We start from the raw sequence: 23,754 nt of genomic DNA, 5'->3' as shown, positions 1-23,754 counted from the left end.
AGTTTTTGCTTCGAGGTCACGTAGCATTTTCATTTGCATGCTATCATTCAAACTTTCATCTATTCGCCACGATTTTGGAGACAAATTTCGTTTAGAAATTTTACGCTTTACGATTTCATAAATGACATCTATTTCATCCAATGATAGGATACCGAGAGATTCTCATTTCAGGGTTTTTGTTCTAGGTTATTGGTTATCTAGAGCATCTTTTAGTGTTCTTATTCAATGTTATTGGTTTATCTAGAGCAGCGGTTCCCAACCTTTTCTCACTCGCGTACTCCTTAAAAAGACTTTATAGTGCAGAGTACCTCTAACCTCCTCTTTCAGAATTATTGTAAACTTCCTCATTCTCTTAGAGCATTCCCGCAATATATCTTGCTGTTGTATTATTTTAACACCATAAAATTTATAAACTACTGAGAATAAGGTCATAAAAATACACCAACCACTTTCTATTTTTATTTAAACAAACATTACATTTAACAACACTAAAAGAACAAAAATAACGCAAAACAATAAAATTCTGCTCTCACTCAAATTGACAGTAATATTCCTATAAAGGAAGACAGCTACCTGCCTCATTTGATGATTCACTCAATGTTAAAAATATTATTGCTTGCCAATCGATTCATACGACACTGCTATATCAAAGCTGGAAAGGCGATTTCTACATGCGATGAGTAAAGTTATGTTATTTGAATGTGACAAAGCATACGAGGTTTATCTGCCTAAGGAGTTTGGGTTTGATTCATTCGATTATAGCAAAGCACTCTAGGGCTATCTGCTGAAGTAAGGGATGTCTTCGTGGAGGACTTTCTAAGAGAAAATGGCTCGGATTCACTTATGGGGAAAACTAATCCTGCAGTCAGCCCGGTTGCCTGGCTCCGACCCCAGGTCCAATATTCGGCGGTCTTAACCACTCAGCGAGGTGGGGCACGATGAGTAAGAAATCGATCAATAAAAATGGTGCTGGCAAAACTAATTACAACTAATTAAATTGATTTCTAACACATCTGGATGACTAACGGTCTCAATGGAGTTCCCCCAATTGCTTCCCCATTTAATCAATAAAATACATAAACATATTGAACACTTCGTATTTTTTTTAAATCTGCATTCGTTACATCAATTTGTTGTTTTCGCCATTACTGTTGATTTCTTTGCATATCCTTAGGTTCGCTTCAAGTACCTCAGGTTGAGAACTGTTAATCTAGAGAATCATTTCGTACCAAATCAGCGATGCTGTACACGTTTGCTATTCACGATGTTTCGTCGTCTCTCATAGGTTTCGTGGTATTATCGCCAGCTTCCAAATTTCGCTTTTAGGAGCGCAGCAGTGGTCTCATATAATAGAATATAATAATTTTACTGTAGGTAGACATAAATCCAGTTTTCTGCGTTTAAAAGTTATTTTGCTGTTCAAGGACTTTACTTCTCTATATCGACAAATACAAAATTTAAAGGGGTTGATATGAGAAAACCTTTTCTCCGCCTATAGATACTTCGTTAAATTGTTTTTCAAACTAGCTTCAAATCAGTCAGATATTTGATTTTACCGAGCAGCATCCTTAATTTTACTTTTTTATATGATTAAAGAGAAGATTAACACCTTTTTAAATTACCTTTGAATAAAACTTCGAAATTCAGCATAAGCTTGGATTACATATGCAGTAGATATTACGGTATTAGAATCCTAAATTTATTTCTTGTATAGTCCTAGAAACTAGCCACATGTTAATAAACATATGAAAAGAGCCTTAATATGTGTACTTTCTAGAAAATTAATACATCTTTATATAAATTAAGGAAATATTTCTTCATTTCGTATTCAGTTCATTACATTTGTATAATTGTCCCTCAGGGGGCTCACTTTTGTGAGTACGGGTGTGGCAATCCCGAGGTACCCTAGCCTTTCAGGGGATCATCTTCTTGGTGAGACGGGTGTCACGATCCTGGAGTCCCAGTGATCTATCCTCTTTTCCGTCTCCTCTCCTCTTGGCTGGAACTTTTTCCCTTCCCTTCTCCCTTGTGGTTTCTCTCTGCGGAGTTTGGGGCTCGTCACGAGAGGCTGGAACAGACCTTGTTTCTAGTTCTCGAGTGGCGAGAAAACTGCCCACGTGTTTGCCGTGCGTGGAGACCCGTGTCGCTGGAAAGGAGGGTCCTGGTAGTTGAGGGGCGAGGTACTGTCCCCAACACACTGCTTTGGCCTCTGCTTCAGCTAAACGGGAGGCACCTTAGTCGTCCTCACGGGTGTCAATCGGCTGGTCACTAGTCCTTGTGTCAGTGGCTTGGGGTTACGCTCTCGGGAGTACCTGCTTTCGGGAAAGCCGACTGTGGGGCTTCAGTTTGCGTATAGGTCCGGCTAGCCCTAACACAGGAATCTGTGTTCCCTTGTTGGGCTCCGTGGTGGGCGGGGCCGTCGGTCCAGAATCTTTTCTCTTACAAACATGGCTTCACTTTTCATTCTTAAAAAACCTGACTCAAATGATACCAACCAAAATATAGAAATCGTTGACAAATCCATTAACAAAAAGATCCGGACCGATGAAAATACCAAAGATATTGAAGTTATTGACAAATCCAGTACAAAGAATATCCGTACCGTTGTAAATGCCAAAGAATCTGCTGATTGTCCGCGCTTTGTTGTTGTTTCCAGTGCCTCTGGAGAATTGCAAAAGATGTCTCCTTTCCTGGTCAGCAAATACATTCATTCCTGTGTAGGTGAGCCAAGGAACATAAAGCGTCTCCGTTCTGGAGACTTGCTCATTGATACCCTTTCGGCCACCCAGTCTGCTTCACTTTTATGTCAAACCAAACTTGGACAACTAGCTATAACAGTGTCAGCACACAAAACACTTAATACCTGTAGAGGCGTGATCTCGGAGATCGACCTTCTGTGTGTTTCAGAAGAAGAGTTCGTCTCCGAGTTAGCTGACCAAAATGTCTGTGGTGCTAGGCGGATCAAGATGCGAAAGGAAGGTCAGTTGATTGACACGAAACACGTGATCCTGACCTTCAAATCGCCTGATCTGCCGAAGAATATAAAGGCTGGGTATCTTAACTGTCCCGTAAGACCATATATTCCCAACCCAATGCGATGCTTCCAATGCCAGCGATTTGGTCACTCTAAGACATCCTGTCGTGGCACCCTTACGTGCGCCAGATGCTCGTTGGTTGGCCACGATAGTGATAAGTGCACCGCTGCGCCATTGTGTGTTAACTGCAAGGGTGATCACCCAGCATTTTCTCGCTCTTGTCCAAAATGGAAATCTGAAAAGGAAGTTCAGACCATAAAAGTTTCTAGGAATATTTCATATGCCGAAGCCAGGAGACAAGTTCAAAGCACACGTCCTCAATCAAACAAATCATATGCAAATGCCGTGAAATCAACCCGCACTATAGCCACCCAAACTTCCATAACTACACAGACTCCGACAAATAAAACCCAGCAGCCTGAAAGCAAGAAAAAAGAAAATCCAACACATACAATACAAAATAAAGAAATAACAATCTTGAGCAAACCAAAAACTGTGCCTCCAAAAATAGTATCCAAAAATAGAAGCCGATCTGTAGATGACATGAATTCTGAATCTCTAGATTCAGAAGGTATGGAGGTGGAGGAGGGAATGGAAGTTCCCGAGCATCTACTTCCGCGCAAAAGTAAAAAGGAACACAGGAAAAACAAACACCAATCATAATGGCCACCCTCGTCTCATGGAACTGTCGCGGTTTCCACCGAAACTTGCTTGACATCAAATCTATTATAAATGCTTATCATCCTGTGTGCTTCGCAATACAAGAGATATATCTGAAACCAGATCAACATGCAAAACTTCGGAGGTTTTCTCTCGTCAGGAAGGATAACCTTACAGGTGCGCGTGCCAGCGGAGGTGTAGGTCTCCTCACCTCACTGGACTATCCCTCAAATGTACTTCCTTTGACGACATCCCTCCAAGTTGTCGCTACTCAAATAAATTTTGATATTGTTGTTTCATTTGTTTCTTTGTATTTGCCTCCAAATGAGCAAATTTATCAGCAAGATTTAAATAATCTAATAGAGCAGCTGCCTGAGCCTTTTATCATAATAGGAGATTTTAACGGCCATAGTCCACTCTGGGGAAGTAAAGATACAAATTGCCGAGGAAGACAAATTGAGCAGATGATCGAAGATCACAGCCTTTGTCTCCTAAATAATGGGCAAGATACGTACTTCCATGAGCCTTCAAGGACATTCCACGCTCTCGATCTTGCCATCTGTTCACCATCTCTGTTGCCATTTTGCACTTTTAGTGTCGGAAATGACCTGTACAACAGCGATCATTATCCTATTTTTGTGTCTCTTGCACGAAGAGGAGCAAACCCCGTGTCGAGAGTCCCTCGTTTTATCCTGGACAGGGCACACTGGGAACTCTTCTCTTCCGTTGCAAAGCTGACGGAGGAAATGGTAGAAGGTGTGCGTATCGATGACGCTGTTGAAGCTGTTACTAATACTATTATTCAGGCAGCTATGCTTTCGATTCCTAGAACATCGGGAAAAACACTAAAATATTCGAAACCGTGGTGGAATCGCGACTGTCATGAAGCACTGAAAAAACAGAAAAAAGCATGGGGTATTTTTCGTAGATATCCTACTCTGCGACACCTCATAGCTTTTAAAAGAGCCAAAGCAAATGCACGGAAAGTAAGAAGGCAGAGCCAGAGGGATTCCTGGATTTCATATGTGTCCTCAATAACATCCTCTACGCCTAGTAAGCGGGTTTGGGAAAGAGTTCGAAAAGCATGCGGAATGTATAAAGACCACTCACTTTCCTTTCTGGAAAAAGATGGCCGAGTGATTAGCTCCATAGAAGAAATTGCAAATACAATTGGTGAGACATTTGCTGCCGTTTCTTCCAGCCGAAATTACTCACCTGCATTTCTTTCTATCAAGCAACACTCTGAGAAAAATCCCATCGCTTTCAATTCTTCTAACTTTGAGCCGTACAATAGAGACTTTACTATGGTTGAATTAAAGAGAGCTTTGTTGCAGACACATAGGTCTTGTCCGGGTCTGGATGGCGTGTATTATGAAATGCTAAAGCATCTGTCCTGTAAGTCACTGAGTGCCCTTCTCACACTTTACAATAGAGTGTGGAAGGAGCGTACATTTCCTAGTACATGGAGGAGAGCTGTTGTCATTCCTATTGCGAAGCCAGGGAAAAACCCGAGGAATCCCTCGAACTATCGGCCAATTGCCCTTACCAGCTGTGTTTGTAAACTGTTTGAAAAGATGGTAAACAGCCGCCTAGTCTACTTCTTGGAAAAGAATAATATTATATCGCGTTATCAAAGTGGTTTTTGAAAGGGGAGAACAACCGTGGATAACATGCTCCTCCTAGAGACTTCCATTCGGAAAGCATTTGTAAGAAGAAGCCACCTTGTCTCGGTATTCTTCGACATTGAGAAAGCTTATGATAAGGCATGGAGATACGGTATACTTCGGGATCTTCACGAGAGTGGCTTGCGCGGCAACCTACCAATTTTCATTCAGAATTTCCTGAACACTAGAACTTTTCAAGTAAGGATTGGCTCTGTTTTTTCGGATGTTTTTCAACAGGAAGAGGGTGTACCCCAAGGCTGTGTGCTTAGTGTAACGCTGTTCAATTTGAAAATAAATTCTGTATTAAAAGAACTTCCTCCTACCATCTTGGGATCACTATACTCGTATGTAGATGATTTACAGATTAGCTGTCGAGGAGCAGACATGAGATACATAGAGAGGCAATTGCAGATGGCTCTGAATAAGATCCAAGAATGGTTAAACAAACAGGGATTTACTTTTTCGAAACAGAAAACTGTGTGCGTGCACTTTTGTAGGAAGCGAGGTCTCCATCCTGAACCTGAGTTATATTTGAATGGTACAATTATTCCAGTTGCGCCCGAAGTAAAATTTTTAGGAGTGACGTTCGACCAGAAATTGACTTTCCTTTCTCATGTTTTAAACCTGAGAAAGAAGTGTCTAAAAACACTAAATATTTTAAAAGTGTTGGCGAACACCTCCTGGGGTGCAGAGCGTTGCTCCATGCTTCGTATTTACAGAGCGCTTATCCGCTCTAGACTGGACTATGGCTCAGTTTTTTATGGATCCGCTCGCTCATCTGTTTTGTTAAAACTGGATCCTGTTCACCATCAAGCTCTACGGATCTGTTCAGGAGCTTTCAGGACTTCTCCTGTCCAGAGCCTGTATGTTGACTGTAATGAACCATCACTTTATCTGAGGCACAATCCTGAACAATTGTCCCTTCTGCAATATTTTAATATTCTATCCCAACCTGAACATCCCAATAAGCTGTGCTTACTTGATAATGAGTGTAACTCACTATTTGAAACACGTCCATCCTCTGTTCCTAGTTTTCCTTTAAGAGTTCGCCCTGTCATTGAGAAACTTTCCCTCTCTGATATGCACCCCCAAGCAGTACAGGATTTTAAAATTCCACCTTGGGAAACTTCACGGATTCAGCTCCTTGATGTTTTCAAACATCACGTGAAGGCGAGCACTAACGAGATCGTTTATAGACAACTCTTTGCTGAGCACAGGCACAAATATAGCAGTTATTATCCGATATACACAGATGGATCAAAGTCAAATGATCATGTCGGGATGGCTTTTGTATTTGAAGATTACATTGAGGGCAGATGCCTACACCATGCTTGCTCAGTCCTAACATCTGAACTAACTGCAATATATTATGCTCTTTTGTACATCTCGAAGCTCTGCCACAAGAAGTTCATAGTTTATACAGACTCGTATAGTGCTCTTAAATCTTTGGAAGCTTTTCCCAACACTGAGAATCCTGTGGTAGTGGATGTCCTGAAAATTCATATAAATTTAACGATTCGCGGATATGAAGTCCTGTACTGCTGGGTTCCTGGACATGCTGGAATAAAGAGAAATGAGCTTGCAGATATCGCAGCCAAATCTGCTGTTGAACTGTCCAGTCGCCTTATCCCTTTTAGAGATATCTGCAATGTCATCAAGGGAAAGGTCCGGAAAAAATGGCAGCAAATTTGCGATGTTGAGCTTCAAAACAAGTTAAGACATGTAAAACCTAGAATTGAGTATTGGGAATCAACCAAAAATCGTAAAGAGGAAATTCTTTTGACTCGCCTCAGAATTGGTCACACTAGAGTCACACATAACTATCTTCTCAAAGCTGAAAATGAGCCTGTGTGTTTTAATTGTAATGTTTGTTTATCTGTTCGTCATATTTTAATTGAGTGTCCATATTTTAATAGTCTTCGCCAGAAATATTTTAATAGCTGTGATTTACCTCTCGACCGTTTAATCGGAAGAGAGGTCAATTGTAATTTATTTTATTATTTGAAAGAAACTGGCTTTTATCACCTAATGTAATTTGTTTTAAAGATTGTATCTTGAATTTTAAATGTGTGGTTTTAACTTGTTCTTATATGACTTCATCCTCTGGATTCGATACATTTGTCTACTTGTTTTTATTTATTGTATTTTAATTTCATCAATTGTACTCACCCCATCACGTGTTTGGCGCACTATAATCATCTTTGGTTTTTGCGCCATAATCTCTCACTCACTCACTCACTCACTCCCCATTTGTATAATTGTATAAGGTACTTTCCATTATTTGTTGAAGTTAAGACTAAAGAATATTGACCAAATAGAGATGAGGAATTTTACCTTATAATTACTCTAAAATTATTTTGATGGTATGAAAGCTTTATATTTCTGAACATATTATTCTAGACTTGTTGAACTTTAAGTTGAGTTTATTTTAAACGAATGCTTTAAAGATGAATATTATAACAGGAGCAGATATTATCTAATTTTAAGTGCAAAAATATTTTTTATCTCAATTTTAGCATACAATTTGATTTATAAATTTCTTTGTACATTTATACATGTAATATCTTCCCATAAAATACTTAATTAAATGCGGAGAAAAGGTGGCTTACTTTCACACTCATCAAGAATCCAAGAACAGTTGCAAATATCTTTTACTTTATACGCTGCATTCTGGAAAACGCACTCTTGAATACTGTAGTCTTCACCCATACATGCTACATTTGGGCAATCAGTAACCAGACCAAACCATTTAGCGTATTTTGCGCTGTAATCAGTCTACAAAATAAGAATGAGGTTCAAATGAATATTTAACAGAACTATTGCAGAAAAATCTGAAGAAATATCAAACAGCAATCAATAACTAGTCGATTATTTATAATCGGTAAGAAATTTCTTAGCAATCAGAGAATTTCATACTATCACCGAAAAAAAAATGAAATAACTGAAAGTTAATTTTTTTAAGTACAGCTATGTCTCAATTAATATTCGGATTAAGACAATTATAAGTTTACTGAGCTTGATCAAGGCAATTTGAAGTTTACTGTTTTGTAATAATAAACATTCGAAAGAATTTTTTTTATTCATTTACACTAGAAAAAGAGATAATGATAAAAATGAAAAAAAAAATGTCGGATACGAATATTATTTCCTCAGTTTCGTCATATAATGCCGATGAAAACAGGTCTAACAAAATTTTATTAAAAACTGCTTCTTCTTCGATTTGGAATAATGGGAAATGTGGAAGTGTGAGAATTTCTTTTAATAATGAAATCAAAGAGAATGAGAACTTTCATAACAATAAGAACTTCCACAACTAAAGATGTATCTAGTAAAATGAATCTTCCGATTATTAGAAAAGAGACACCTTCTGTTCATTCATTTGGAGATACAACTGCTCTAGAAAAGACATTTCATGTCTTTAATGCAAAACAAGAAAATATCAGAGATCCCATTCTTAGTACAGATATTGAACTACTAGAAACAGAAAGTGCCTCCAATATTATTGTACCCTCAGCAGATTTAAAATTCGCTAAAAAAATAATGTTTTGAAAGTTTAACAATTAATTGATTGTTGTATAAAAAATGTAGTAGCCACGAAATAACGATTTCGTGCCCACTACATTTTCGTGGCTACTACACCACCCAAATAACGATTTGGGTGGTGTTCTCGGGGTAAAGTAAATAATCAGAGATCCCAATATTAGTATAAATGTTGAACTACTAGGAACAGAAAGTATCTCCAATATTTTTATTCCTCTCCACCGATTTAAATGTTTCTAAAGAAAACAATGTTTTAAAAAATTTAAAATTAGCTAATTGTTGTAAACAAATTGGAAGTAGTGATATTCTCACAGGAGTAGATTTCTACTTTTCAAAAATTACAGGTAAAGTTAAAGAATTTCGAAAAATGTAGCAGAAACTAAATCATTATTTGCTGGTTTTTACAGGGTAAAGTAAATAATCAGTGATCCCAAATCCCAATCTTACTATAGATGTTGAACTACTAGGAACAGAAAGTATCTCTAATACTTTTATTCCTCTTCTCCGCGATTTAAATTTAGCTGAAGAAAAGAAAGTTTCAAAAATTTAGTTAACTAACAGAAACAGTTAGCTGTTGCTTGTAAACAAAGTGCAAAAATTGATAGTCTCGTGGGAGTATACATCTGCTATTCAAAAGATACACGTAAAACTAAAAGAATTTCGAAAAATATAGTAGCCACGGAATCATTATTTGGATGGTGTTTGCAGGGTAAATTAAATAATCAGAAATCCCAATACATGATGTACCATTACGAACAGAAAGTATCTCCAATACATTTATTCCCCCCCCCCGGTTTTAAGTTTCTCTAAAGGAAAGAAAATTTTTCAAAAATTTACGGTTAGTTGATTGTTGTAAACAAAATGAAAAAATTGATGTTCTCATAGTAATATATATCTGCTAACTAGTCTTCTCTGCGGAAATATACGGCCTTTAATTCTAATTAAATAAAATGTCAGTTATATATTTGTGTAGCTATTTTTTCAGGTGATCATTTCAAATAAGGAGTCATCAGGGAGATTTTCGGCCCGGTCCTAGCAGTAGGTCTGACACTGGGACTAAGACACCATGAGAATTGCGTAATGTTTAAGGACATGGATATTGCACAAAATTACGGAGATACGCTATGACTTCCTATTTGTATCCACAGAAACTTTACTATCAGCTTGCTCGAAATAATTATTAATTTTGAAATGTTTAAATATAATAAGAAAATTAGTTGTAATGCAAAGATATGCTTAAACTGTTCCATTTTATACAATGATTACATAATGTAAAATCTCAATGCAGCCGTCAATTTTAGCATCATACATGAATAATTTCGCTTTCAATTTGAAATACGAATTATACTCCTAGAAAAAAGTTACGCGAAGCATGTTCATATTATTTGCTAGAATGCTTTCAAGTGTAAGATAAATAGAGCCGTAACGTAGTACGGCTCTATTTATCTTACACTTGAAGGATAAGTAGTAGGATAAGTAGGGATCTTTCTTATTTCGATTACTAAGTCAACCAGAAGTCAGAATATATTTTCATCAATTTTAAATATTCTTATAATTTGCCTTTAGTAGGTTTCAAAATTAAATAGTTCTTACGATTCTCAGTGTGAGGCGTAGGCTCATCGTAACGCCAGGTGCAACCAGCAGACCATCTTTAGGAAGTATCATGCGTGGAGTAAAGCGAGGATCATGGACCAAAAGCAAGTAACCTTCTTCAGAGTCAGTTGCTAGAGTCAATACATAATAACAATTATTTGTTATCATAATAAAATTATGAAATTTACAAATAAGATATACAAACGTCATCTGTGTAAATGTAAGATATTTAGGTTATACTGCATCGCAGTCTTACTGTGAGAAAAATCATTTTAGTTATCTATGCTTCCATGGAGGATTTAACTGGAAATTACGCAGAACATTCAGTTTTTATCATCAAAAACTACTTAATTTCAATACATTAGGCACTTCTTGCTGGTTTAGCAATCTAACATCACATGAAAAATTTTTCCAACAATCACAAATTAGAATTTCAAAAAGATGCCTTTAAAGGCAATACTATAAAGCAGTTAGCTGACTATAAAACAAGTTTGGGACATAAAACTACAAACTTTTTACTCCTAACGCACAATTTTTAGTTTACTAGATAAATAAAAAAGTAAGAAGTGCATGAAAAGATCATACTCAATTATGATATTCATGCGGAAATGAAGGAAGAAAAGATCCACGACTTTTTTGGCGGCTCACAAGAATTGGGTTCTTTCTTTAATGAGGGATTCCAAAACTGTTTCTTGATTGAAAAAGTCCTTCAGTTTAGGATAAGAAACGGGTAAAAAAACTGACCAAAATTCTGGCGGAAAAATCTAATAATAACAATAAAATTTGAAAGGATTCAGACTTAACCTTGCAATAGAGGTATATGCATTCGTTGAGCTTGCAGTTTATCTACCTGCTGTTGGACTCACTCCTGCTGACGGAACTTTTCTTTTATCTTTTTAACTTGATTATTAAACATCATCTTCTTCTCAGTTATGCTATATAAAATTCAATAGCAATGTCACAAAAGTTTTAGAAACAGCGTATCTACGCTGTACAGCTTTACTTCCCAATACAGTATATCCTTTAAATTCCTTAGTCCAAAGAAGGACTGTTATTCTCGTTCCTCACTTTTGTTCTTCATTTCATTTTTTCATTCGTTCTATTTTAATGCTAGCCGCTGGCGCTAGCTACTGGAAAAAAAATGTAACTATAAAAAAGAAAATAATTAAACTGAAAATACTATAAAAAAAGAAATATATACAGTGTTTTTAATAAATTTAGTGTTTTTCGCGGGTTCAACTGGTAATTGATAAAACAGATAAAGAACTGAGTTTATTGCTTTTAAATTGCTAAGCTTTTAATCAATATCTAACAGATTAAATTCAAAATAAAATTTACATATCTTACGCTTCGCCAAATAGCAACAAACTGACAAGTGGAAGCTAAAAATTATTTTGGATATCTTTAGAATTTTGGATAAAGCGTTGAATGTTGCCATACATTTTTATTTTATATTCGCTATATTATTACTTTAAAAATAATACATGGTGATAACATACAGCAGCAACATTCTTTTATTTGTGTTGCCATACATTTTTTTTTAATATTCGCTATATTATTTGTGTAAGAATATGTAAAAGCAGTAGGATTTTTTTGGGGGGAAGCAAGAGAGATGAAAAGTGAGCAATCGGCTTCGCCAGGAATCGAACCTTGGGACCTCTGGAATACCGGCCCAGCGTGCAGAACCACTACACCACGAAGGCACGTCAGGAAAGCGGGAGAAATACCTTACATACTCCCTTTTTTAAAGGGCAACTGGGGTTTTAGGGGACCCAATCGCCAAATTCTGGGTGTCGAGAAACCCCATCCAACACCCTTTTTGTTCGGGCGCTACTATAGAGACATTAGGTAACTTCGGAAGCAAGAGTAATGAAAAATTAACAACGCCTTCACCGGGAATCGAACCGCGGACCTCTGAAATACCGGCCCAGCGTGCAGAACCACTACACCACGAAGGCACGTCAGGAAAGCGGGAGAAGTACCTTACATACTTTCCCTTTTAAAGGGCGACTGGGTTTTTTTTTAGGGGACCCAATCGCCAAATCTGAGTGCGGAGAATCATCATCCAACACCCTTTTAGTTCGGGCGCCACTATAGAGACATTAGGATTTTTTTTTTTTTTTTGGAAGCAAGAGAGATGAAAAATGAGCAATTACCTTCGCCGGGAATCGAACCTCGGACCTCAGGAATAGCGGCTTAGCGTGCCTAACCACTACACCACGAAGGCACACCAGGAAAGCGGGAGAAATACCTTATAAATAATTAAACCGATAACATTTGATGGCAACATTTGAAAATTGATACGGGCAAAAATGTGAGGTTTGAGACTAATGCCACGTCTTGATGCTAGAACGTAAGTAATTGTAATTGTACACTGAAGGGACTTTGTCCAAATTTTAATGCATATAAATATTTACATCTTACTCTTGATTGTTTGTTCTGAAAATCAACTCCGATTTTTCATAGCGTTTTTTCAATAGTAATTCACTTTTAAATGTTCATACAAGTTTCAACAGAGAAATTTCAGACGCTCACATCGATAATGAAATAGGAGCTGCTAAATGTGGTCGTATGTGCATCTTATAGCTCTGAAGAAATTCCTCACCAACCGAAAATTTTTTAAACTTTTAAACGTTTTTGATGTCCATTACTAAAGGAAAAATAAATTTAAAAGCTAATCATGCAGATTCATGCATGGAGATTCTTCTATAGTTTAATTTTCATGGATGAGGTAAAACAAGTTTCCAGATATTCCTAGAATACACTGTTCGGTGAGATGGCGCTAACCTTTAAAAAACTGTTTAGTATTTTAACTCACTGTTACTTGTTGGAACGTGGAGGTCAACAATAAACGGAAGTGTCTCCATTTCCAGTGCTCCAAGAGAAGTTTTGTTCACTTGAAGTGCGAAACAATATCCATATGTTGTAAGGACAGGATTGAAAATATCACAGCAGCTCATGGTTTCAAACCCTACAGAACATCTCCTGAAGACATCTTCACATCTAAGAAAAAAGGAAAAATATGAAAATTTTATGAATGGAAAAATTGCTAACAGATACGTTTAGACTCGTATTCTTATTATAATCGTGCATTATGAATAATGAATCTTCAAACCATTTCTTATCTCAGAATTTCAAAGCAGTATTTTCGATACATATCGAACGAAATTTCTTCTATGAAGTTACATGATCTACAGTTACAAAGTAAAAACAATGAATTTCAGAATAGAATACAGGCAATCGAAGATAGTCACGGATATAGTCGATGGTTTGAATCATTTTAACAATGACGTAGTGTTACGTAGTGAATGATATGTAGTAAGTTGCTGCATCTCTAATATTTAGTATAATTAACAATATTAACTCAGTAGTCAGAAATCACGTGACTTCTCTATGCAACCTCTTCTCAAAATTTACCGATTTTAAGGAGTGACGTAGCTAGGATTCCAGTGCCCGGGAACAACTCAAGAATTTGCGCCCCTATGTGCAAAGAATGAAAAACATTTCATTAAAAACTTTAGTAGCATCAATTGGGCGCCACCTAGATGATGCGCCCGGGGACAGATGTCCCGTCTTGCCCCACAATAGCTACGCTTTAAAGGTTGTAGGCAGTGAGAGAGACATCAAGATCACAAGTAGATTTATAACATCACACAAGGGACAATCATGAAGGGCTCCGCTTTCCAAGGAGCCGCAAGTCACTTTCCGGATTCAAAGGAAAGCAACGTACGTATACGTGTCTTATGTCCTAAAATAAGAATCCCTCAAAAGTTCAGAGGAGACGGGATGCAAATAAGCATTCCATACCGCGCCCCACTCATAGGAAAAAATCCACCTCGGGATTGGATATGGTTTCCGATGACATCATTTCCTCTATTTTGCTTGGGCTCGAGAGTAGGCCTTCATAATTTTTCTGTATTTTAATAGCAGTACCGAAAAGATTATTACTGTTTAATGACGTGTTTGTATTTTTATTGCCATGAGATTCCATTTCTTATGGCATTGTAGTGTGGCGAATTGAATATAAAAAATGTAATGTTCTTCCTCCCTAGAGAGAAAGCATATTATTTCTTCTAGTGTTTTTAACTCTATTGGATGCAGAGATTTTTCATAAATGCGTTTTTAATTTAAAATCGTTCGTATTAAAAATCCTGAGATAATTAATTTATTATTTCATATTCATTACATATCCATTCTCTGCAGTTGTAATCTCTGAAAACGCGAGACCAGTCAATTTTCGCAAATAGCAGAAACAATAGGAGCTATCATAATAACAAGAAATTTACGATATTTTTATTCAGTTTGAAAAGTAAAATTTATTTTTGAAGTTAGACTACTGTAGATTTGGAAAGCAGATAGAGCTACGTACGTTTAAATTGAATAACATTACTTTATGAATATTGCCCATTTTTTAATGTGTAACAACTTTTTTGTACATTTGTAGAAACATAATGTTTACTAAAGAAGGAAGTTTCTTTTCTTACAAACGTGTATTAAATTCAGCATAAAACCGAATGTACTTTTTTCTTTTATTTCAGGCAACAGAATACATGTTAAAGCCATGGACATGAAAATAGAAATAACATACACAGTTGCATAGAAAATATTTTCTGCAATGTAAAAGGAACGGAATGCAACAAAATTGCATTAATAATATGTACTTACGAGTAACCACTGTGTTTTGGTTTTTCGCACTAAATTTATAAGCTATTTTTCCCGCCTTCTTAGCTTGCCTTCGTAATGTAGTGGTCAGCACGCTGGGCGCGTATTCCAGAGGTCCGTGGTTCGATTCCCGGCGAGGGCATTATTCATTTGTCTTGCTTCCAATTAATCTAATGACTCTACAGTGGCGCCCGAAGTAAAAATAGCGGTGGATGTTGATTCTCCACACCCTGGATTTGGCGATTGGGTACACTAATCCCTAGTCGCCCTTTAAAAGGGGGAGTATATAAGGTATTTCTCCCACCTTCTTAGCATGACTTCGTAGTGTAGTGGTCAGCACGCTGGGCGCGTATTCCAGAGGTCAGCGGTTCGAATTCCGGCGAGGGCGTTGCTCATTTTTCACATCTCCTGCTTCTAAAAGACACCTAATGTCTCTACAGTGGCGTCCGAAGTAAAAGGGTGTTGAATGATGATTCTCCATACCCAGATTGGGTCTCCTAAAAACTCCAGTCGCCCTTTAAAAGGGGGAGTATATAAGGTATTTCTCCCGCCTTCTTAGCATGCCTTCGTAGAGTAGTGGTCAGCACGCAGGGCGCGTATTCCAGACGTCCGTGGTTCGATTCCCGGCGAGGGCGTTGCTCATTTTTCATGACTTCTGCCTCCAATTAAACCTAATGTATCTGCAAATTCATTTCATTAACTCAACTATTTATATAATATAAGTGCTTAAGGTTGCTTCTGATATTAATAGCATCAAGGATTTTATAATTTTATTATTACACGAAACAGGAACGCTGCATGTGATTTTTTTTTCTGTCGGGCATTATTGTTCAAAGAAAACAAATGATAATTTTCACGCTTGCGTGTCAGTCATGCATGTCGTTCAACGAAAATGAAACGATAAAAATCCCTCCTAAACATCATTACGTCAAGAGAAAATAATATCATCGGAAATTATGTCCAGTCACAAGTACGGATTTTTTTCTTATGCGCGTGGCGCGGTACAGAATGCTTAGATGAAGACGGGATCTCCCATTTCATAAATCTGCCACTTACCAGGATAACAGGGATTGGTATGCAGGTATTTCGTTTTTCACCTCCAAAACAGTAGGCTCAGCTTTGCATTAAATTGCTTTGGTCATTTATAGCTCTCATTCCTTTGCTTTCATACAATTCTTATCGTTCCTATATTTTAACAAACACAAAGTTTGAGTTTTATCTTTTAATAAGGCCTTTTTCGTGCAGCATAAGAAACACTGATTTTGCTCCCATTGTATGGCAGCACCATGAACATTGGCCTTTACAGCAAAATACAAGTAAGAAAGTGTTACTTGAAAAGATAGAGAAGTTTTCATTTTGCCTCTTTACAGATTGTAAATATTCTATTATTTGTCTTGAACAATTTCATAAATTTCAAAATCACACTCATTATTTGTCTCTTCTTTTGAAACAGACTTATTTATTAATTTCGATTTATTTTGCTTATAATAGTAGGCAACAGTCTTCGTTTCCAATATAGTTTTACAGAGAATCGTTTTCCAAAGTAAAATTCCAAATTCGCTATTTCATACAATTCTCTTTAGCCATAATCCGGCAAAAAGAACTTTACCATACTGCACTTCGCTTTTAATTTAACATATGGCTACATATCCTGCCCTCAGTTTATTGCTTTAATTCATTTTTTTTTTTAATTTCTGTTATTTTCGTTACAATTGTAAGGATTTTAAGTTTTACTAACGTTTATTTTATTTTAAAACTTTTTGACTTATAATAAAGAGGACTTTATTGTCCTCTTTTATTTTCCACTTCCGGCCAGAATAAACGCGGTTAGTTTTAGTTATGTAAATTGAGCTTGCAAACTGTTAAATATTTAAGTTGTGGATTTTAGCCAAGAAATAGTTAGAGACAGAGACATCTCGCTACCTTAACCTCACAACACGTGCTTTTCAGTCAGATCTGTCAGCCCCTTAACCCTTTCCGGCACGCTACATTTTAAAGTCGGAGTTTTGATTAAAAAAAGAAAGGTAGGCAGTCTAATTAGGCCTAGAGGAGTACACAAGTAAAATTTTGTGAAGATACTCGTAGCATTTATCGTTTTAATTCTGTGGGTGTGCCCAAAGTGGCACACTAATTGAATAGAGCTTCGAAAAGAGTGCTAAAACGAGCATTGTTGTCAATGAACTGACCGATGAGATGCGAAGAAACAAAGAATACAGACTCTGAGTTGTCCTAGATTATCGGTGAGCCCGGTCTGGGCACACCTAAAGTTCGCCGTTTGATTTTAGGCAAGATTTCAAGGTAAAAATTTAAAACTAATATAGCGTAAGGAGATTAGCATACAGCCAAAAAAATAACATAGAAATTTCTTTTCAAACAATTCCTTTTATACCCTTAAAAAATCAGGAAGATTTCTTTGAAAAATGAGGGTCTTAAAAAAACTAAACATGGCTAAAATATATGGACTAGTTTGTGTTGAGCTGCCATCTAGTACAAATAAAGAAGGTTCAGAGTAACCTATAGTAATCTATAAATCCTTTTTCATTCAATTTTTCTGTGCGTACAGAAGGAAAATTTTAGGTGTGTCCAGACCGGACACACTGTGCCGCAAAGGGTTAAGGCCAGAATTTAGTCCTCTTGATACTGAAGACGTATTGTAGTTTTCTCGCATTCTGGCGTACTGCATACGTAAAGATTAAAAGGCCAATCTTCGCGTTACTAGTCTTTGTAAAGTATATGAGTTATTTATTGAGCTCTTATTTAATTTAATTAGTTTTAGTTCTTATTTTTATGTTCGGATCATAAGTACTGGTCTTTGTATCCCAAAGCGCGGGAACGTCTGTAAACTATAAGAAGAATAAAGGGTAATTAAACCCTTCCCATTTGTGTCGTGCCTTCTACCATTTCCAGGAACATAGTTTTAAGTAAACTCTCTGTTCTCCCTCAGGACTCCAGTATATTCGAAAAGGCAATAATAGGAAACAGCAGTCCTGGTATAATTAATAAGTAATTTCACCAAGTCTCTTAATTGGTAAACTACATGCCTAAAGATAAAGTATTAATTGAATAATTTCAGTTAAAAAAAAGACGTACCATTTTAACTTTTTCATTACTGATACATTTTTAAAAGAAATTATCAAAAATAAAAATTTTAAGAAAGATCACTTTACTCTGGAAGTTTAACAAAAACTCTTTTCTCAATTTTAGAATTGTCTAAAAAACTATACAGGAAACTAGCGTGATATGTTACATAAAATAATTCTACGCAGAACAAAATTACTTTTTCTGCATGCTCATATCACAAATCAGAGTTCAGATAAACTGATTTAGATTTGCAGGGTGTTTATGAAGCATTTTACCGTGAACAGTCGTACAGAACATTAAGCATTTCAGTTCGGAAACAGGGGATGTGATAAATGTGCAATGCTTTCGCCGAAATTCGAAATCTGGACCTCCGAATTGCTATCCATACATACTTCTAATTACATCACGAAGGCATGCGGTAAAGAGGGAGAAAATCCTTTACATTCTCCTCCACTTAAAGGATGATTGGGGAGGCGAAGACCCAATAGCCAAATCCTTGTGGTCATGAATTATAATTCACTATATTTTAGTTTTGGGCGTCAGTTGTGCGGTCAGCAAGTTCCCACTCCCCTAAATCGCGCTAATCGCGAGAAATCCTCAGTACTCTAGCCGGGATTCGAAATCTGTCCTCCCGATATCTAGCCTGGCGTGCTTAAAAATACACCATGAAGGCACACAAAAAGGAGGGAGGAAAATATAACTTACTATTGAGTGCTCAACCATCAAAATCTGTCAAGATATATCTAGCTTTTAGACGAATAATAATTGTTATGGATAATTTCATTAGTCGGGTATAAATTTATGTATACATGAAGAAAATTTCAAAAGTGGTCCTTTTCTACTATACTGCAATAGCATGTGAAATGAAACATTTTGTACAAATGACATTCTTCAATGAGTTATTAGTGGAATTACTCGGCATTACAAAAAACTTAAATTTATGAAAATGTGTTAATAATGAAAGGATGGAAAGCAACTGTGTTATGACAAATAATTTTTGCGAGCCTGAAATTTTTAATTAAATAAATTATTTTAATTTTGAATTAAAATCGTTAGCTACTTAAAATTGTTCTAGATTTATAATTTTATTTATAATTAAAATTTCGCTTCACGAATCTGTCGCATCAGAAGTATTCATCAAATTAGAGAGTATTTGCCTCCTAAAAATGAATTATTCCTATTCTTATATATAAAATATCTTTTGAAACTGTGCACCATAAATGCATAAAATCAGAAATAAAAGAAACTTCAAACAAATGTTTTTAAGTACCGAACACTTGATTATTTTACTTTGTATAGGAATAAATATTTCTTTGCCATTGTTAAAGAAAGAAAACATTGATTTTATGGTATTTTTAAATTTAAAAAGTCAATTAATTAATTACTTAATAGTCAATTAACTATTAAGTAATCCAACACGTTCTTCCAACACGTTCATATACGTTCATATACGTCCAACACGTTCATATACGTTCTTCCGGTTCCTATAGCTACCTCATTCTAGTATATAGAAATGCTCATTCCAGTACATAAAAAACAAAACGTTTGACACTCGTACGACAAAAATTAGCCGAAGTATTTAATTTTAAAGTTTGAGGTCATGCTCAAAGGTCACACAAGAAGTTAAAAGCGAAATATGTCCATTCTCACTGATCTAAAAATGAAATATATGTTTTTTTTAAAAAAAAATTCTTGTTAATAGAATAAATAATGAGCACTGCTACGCAGGTTGTCTCGAAAATTGTTCAGCAGTATATTTTTTTCACCTCCAAGAGGAGCACTCATTGTTGGAAAAAAGCCAAAAATGAGCAGCGAAGATCGGCGTCACGCGAGTAAATTTGCAGGACTATTATTTCGGAGGTCAAATAAAGCCTTACTCTGTAGAGACATTAGGTATTTTTTTGGAAGCAGGCAAGATGAAAAATTAGCAACTCCTTCTCTAGGAATCGAACTGCGGACCTCTGGAATACGCGCCTATTGTGCAGCCCACCACACCACGAAGCCATGCCAAGAAAGCGGGAGAAATACCTTATATACTTCCCCTGTTAAAGGGCGGGCGACTGGGGTTTTTAGGAAACCCAATCTCCAAATCCTGGGTGAGGAGAATCATCATCCAACACACTTTTTTAGTTCAGGCTCCACTGTAGAGACATTAGGATTTTTTTTGGAAGCAGGCAAAATAAAAAAAATTAGTAACGCCTTCGCCGGGAATCGAATCACGGACCTCTGGAATACGCGCCCAGCGTGCAGACCACTACACCACAAAGGCATGCCAAGAAGGCGGGAGAAATACCTTATAACTCTTCAGCAGCAAGAGTAAAAATGACGAAAAAGAAACGTGGTTTTCTAGCGAGAACAATAGAAAACAATTCCAGAAGCTTCTAGCTAAATAATAGAAAACTAAGCCGTTGGGACCATCTACTGACTGAAACCTAAAAGAAAACAATCAATTTATTTAAAAGCTGAAAAGGAAAAAAGCTTAAAAAGCTGCAAAGAGGGATTAGAAATGAGACCATTAACCAGAAGTAAAAGATACTTATGAATGTAAAACACTTTCAGAAAATTTAATTCATCAACGGAAATGGCAGTTTATATATATATATATATATAATTTTAGTTTTAGAATTATCCAGGGGCAATCTTATAAGGGGAAGGGGGAAATCTGTTCCCGAGTGCAGCGTCCAGGGCGCGCCAAATTCATGTTGTGAATTTTCAAAATGAAATATTTTCTATTCGTGGTAAACATAAGAGGGCGCCAAATTTTCAATTGTCTGGAGGAGCTGAAAACCTTAGCTACAGTTCTGGAGTCGTCAAAGTAGTTTTAGTTCAGCCGTATTTTGATTATTAGTGATGGACAACGAAGGAATTATGAGTTTTTTTGGGGGGGGGTTATTGTTTTTTTGTTTCGTTTTTTGTTTTGTTTTTTGAATGAAGGTCTTGTGCTGTTTAGGGCAAAATTTCAAGGTTGATCAGTGTGCATATTAAACCACAATGGCAACAAATACTGTAGGTACCTTATGAGTTTGTATCGTGATTGAAGTCTATGTAGCCAACTACGAATTTTATTGGTAGAAGAAAATGGACACAAATTCAAGTATCAAGCGGTGAATTTTATTGGTAGGGGAAGAAACAACACGAAGGTGAAATGTATCTAAAGTATGTGTAATATTATAACTCATCGATGACAAGAAAGAAATAACTACTTTACGGATAGGATTCATAGAAACTCATATAAATTATAGTCTAAGAAACAGTGGCACGCTTCAGTACTGGTGCATAAACGTCTCTTAACATTATTTGTGTAATTTACAAATGAGGAAAACTATTTTTCATTTAATGATTGCTGTATGATTACTAGAGTATGACTGTAAAATAATAAAACTGCACGAGTTTATGAATAAGCCTTGAGCTCAAGGCCAGTCTTGTACTCCTCGATCCGATAAAATTCATGAATTCGTGGACTTGTCTTGATTAGGTAAGACAAGAGAGATTAGCCACAACTAGAAGAATAAGTATTTTTAGAATTTGGAAGCTTATAAAATACGTGTTTCTAAAGTATTTTTTCGTCACATTGTATGTAACAAAGTTATAAATCAATGAATATTATACACTAATAAATCACGAAAGAATGCCACATTGGGACATTAAAAGCGATAAATCGGTTTCCACTTATTTTAATTTCATTTTTAATCAACCCCCTGAAGAAAGCCGAAATGATGGCAAAAGCAATGAAATTGTTATATTAAATATCTCTGTTAATTTCTGCAAGTCGATCTTTTTATTGTTATTTGCACTGAGTATAAAAGTTTAGTAAATATCACTATAGGAACCGGAAAACTGCATAAAAATTTAGATTTGAAAAATTTAAAAAAATCGATTTTTGTAAAATTCAAAAATGCCAAAGCATAATTGATGCCTAGCTCATTTCGAATATTGCTATAATGGGTACGACCAACAGTTGCAAAAATAAAGGCCGTATGAAGGACATACATATATATCAAATTATCAAAAGTGAGAATATACACGGAAATAAAGAAATCAATTATGTCTGTTAGTAACAAAGTGTAAAATGGTACAGTATTATTAAAATTTCTTTTTCAAATTGTTAGCCGACCTGCCTTTATTGTTGATATTAATATCTGTCTCGAATAACTTCCAAGGCACCGATAATATTGCTCTTTTATTTTATTCCTTAAGAAGTGAGCCTTATTCATCTTTTCTGATTCATTTAAATTATAAAAAATCTGCAAAATTTATCTAAAATGTGTTACAATATTTTTGCTTAGCAATCTTTCAGGCTGTTATGGCTTGAATTTGTTTATTTGATTATGGCAAAGTCATTAAAGGTATATATCTAAGAGATGCTTTTGTGGAGGGCTTTCTAGGGAAAATGGCTAGAATCCATGTTACACGTGAGTAAAACAACGATGATATCCATGAAACTAGCCCATTCCCCGGAATTTAAGCCCGAGCCGAAGTACCGATGTTCGGCAGACGTATTCCCATGGTAAACCAAGATATTGCAGGGGAACTGATGTTGCCTATGTTACTAGAGTAAATATTATGTCGGTTTGCAGTATATGATAATTAACTGAGCAATATATACAAGCTGACTGAGGAAAATATATTGAACAGCATAGCATGCAAATACTGTTCTTTAAGAAAAATTCCTTTAAAAATATGCTCACCGATAGCTGTTTTCCCAAAGTATTTCAGAAACATTGGCATTCTCAAATTCTTTGAGTTTGTCTTTGTGCATCCATAATGATGAATTGACTTTTTCGATCCATTCTTCAGTTAAAGTAACAGTTTCGTGTAAATTAATCCTTTCGTCGAGAGTTAAACCGCTATAAGGATAACCAAGGCTCAAAGCATGGTATATTGGCAAGGACAAAGTGTCTTCAGTATCTGTAATAAAAGAAACTGATACAAATCTGTATATTAAAAAAAATATGAGAAGTGTTTAAGTAAGTAGATATGTTTTATCCATTGTATTTTCTTCCTTCTTTCTGCATGCCTTCGTGGTATAACTGTAGCACACTAAGTGCGTATTCGAGAGGTCCAGGTTCGAGTCCCGGCGAAGGCGTTGTACATTTTTTCACGTCTCAGGCTTCAAAATAACCTAACGTCTCTACAACATTTTCCGTCGTTTTTACACGTATCACAATGAATCCATAAAATGACAATCATAAATGCTACTTAAGAAGCATTGTCCTGCAAGTTTGGGGCATTTCGCTTACCTTTGTAAACTGAAAGGAGTTGAAAAAAGGAACTAAACGGACTCAGGAACAACAAGCTCAAGCTACAACAGAAAGGAATTTTATCCGGTCGCATGAATTTTATCAGTATTTGAGTGAAAAAATAAAAGCTAAGTGAATTTTAGTTAATATTTCAAACTGAAATGTTGTTCCAAAAGTTAGGATTAACAACATGCATGTATCGAAGAAAATTTCAAAGCAATGCCAGTTAGCTAATATTAAATATAGTATTTCAAGTGTGGAAGATCGAATATAATTTTT

General features: G+C 36.1%; 1 protein-coding gene across 1 annotated transcript in view; it reads right to left on the bottom strand.

Annotated features, from left to right (window-relative positions):
- Window positions 1-23,365, bottom strand: part of LOC118184116 (acid-sensing ion channel 4-B-like) — a 44,827-nt gene extending 21,462 nt beyond the window's left edge. Inside the window, exons 1-4 of the mRNA XM_035353767.2 lie at window positions 22,924-23,365; window positions 13,311-13,495; window positions 10,493-10,623; window positions 7,969-8,134 (exon numbers count right to left, since the gene is read on the bottom strand). Of these exons, the coding sequence (XP_035209658.2) occupies window positions 7,969-8,134; window positions 10,493-10,623; window positions 13,311-13,495; window positions 22,924-22,994 (553 nt within the window). The 5' untranslated portion in view covers window positions 22,995-23,365. The remainder of the gene's footprint in view (window positions 1-7,968; window positions 8,135-10,492; window positions 10,624-13,310; window positions 13,496-22,923) is intronic.
- Between the last annotated feature and the right edge of the window lie 389 nt (window positions 23,366-23,754).

This window comes from Stegodyphus dumicola, chromosome X1 (assembly GCF_044657685.1).
Source record: "Stegodyphus dumicola isolate Sdum_Otavi_A_Nest chromosome X1, ASM4465768v1".
NCBI classification, from domain to species: Eukaryota; Metazoa; Arthropoda; class Arachnida; order Araneae; family Eresidae; genus Stegodyphus; species Stegodyphus dumicola.
Note: the sequence above shows the minus strand (reverse complement) of the source record. Positions and strands in the feature narration are given on the sequence as shown.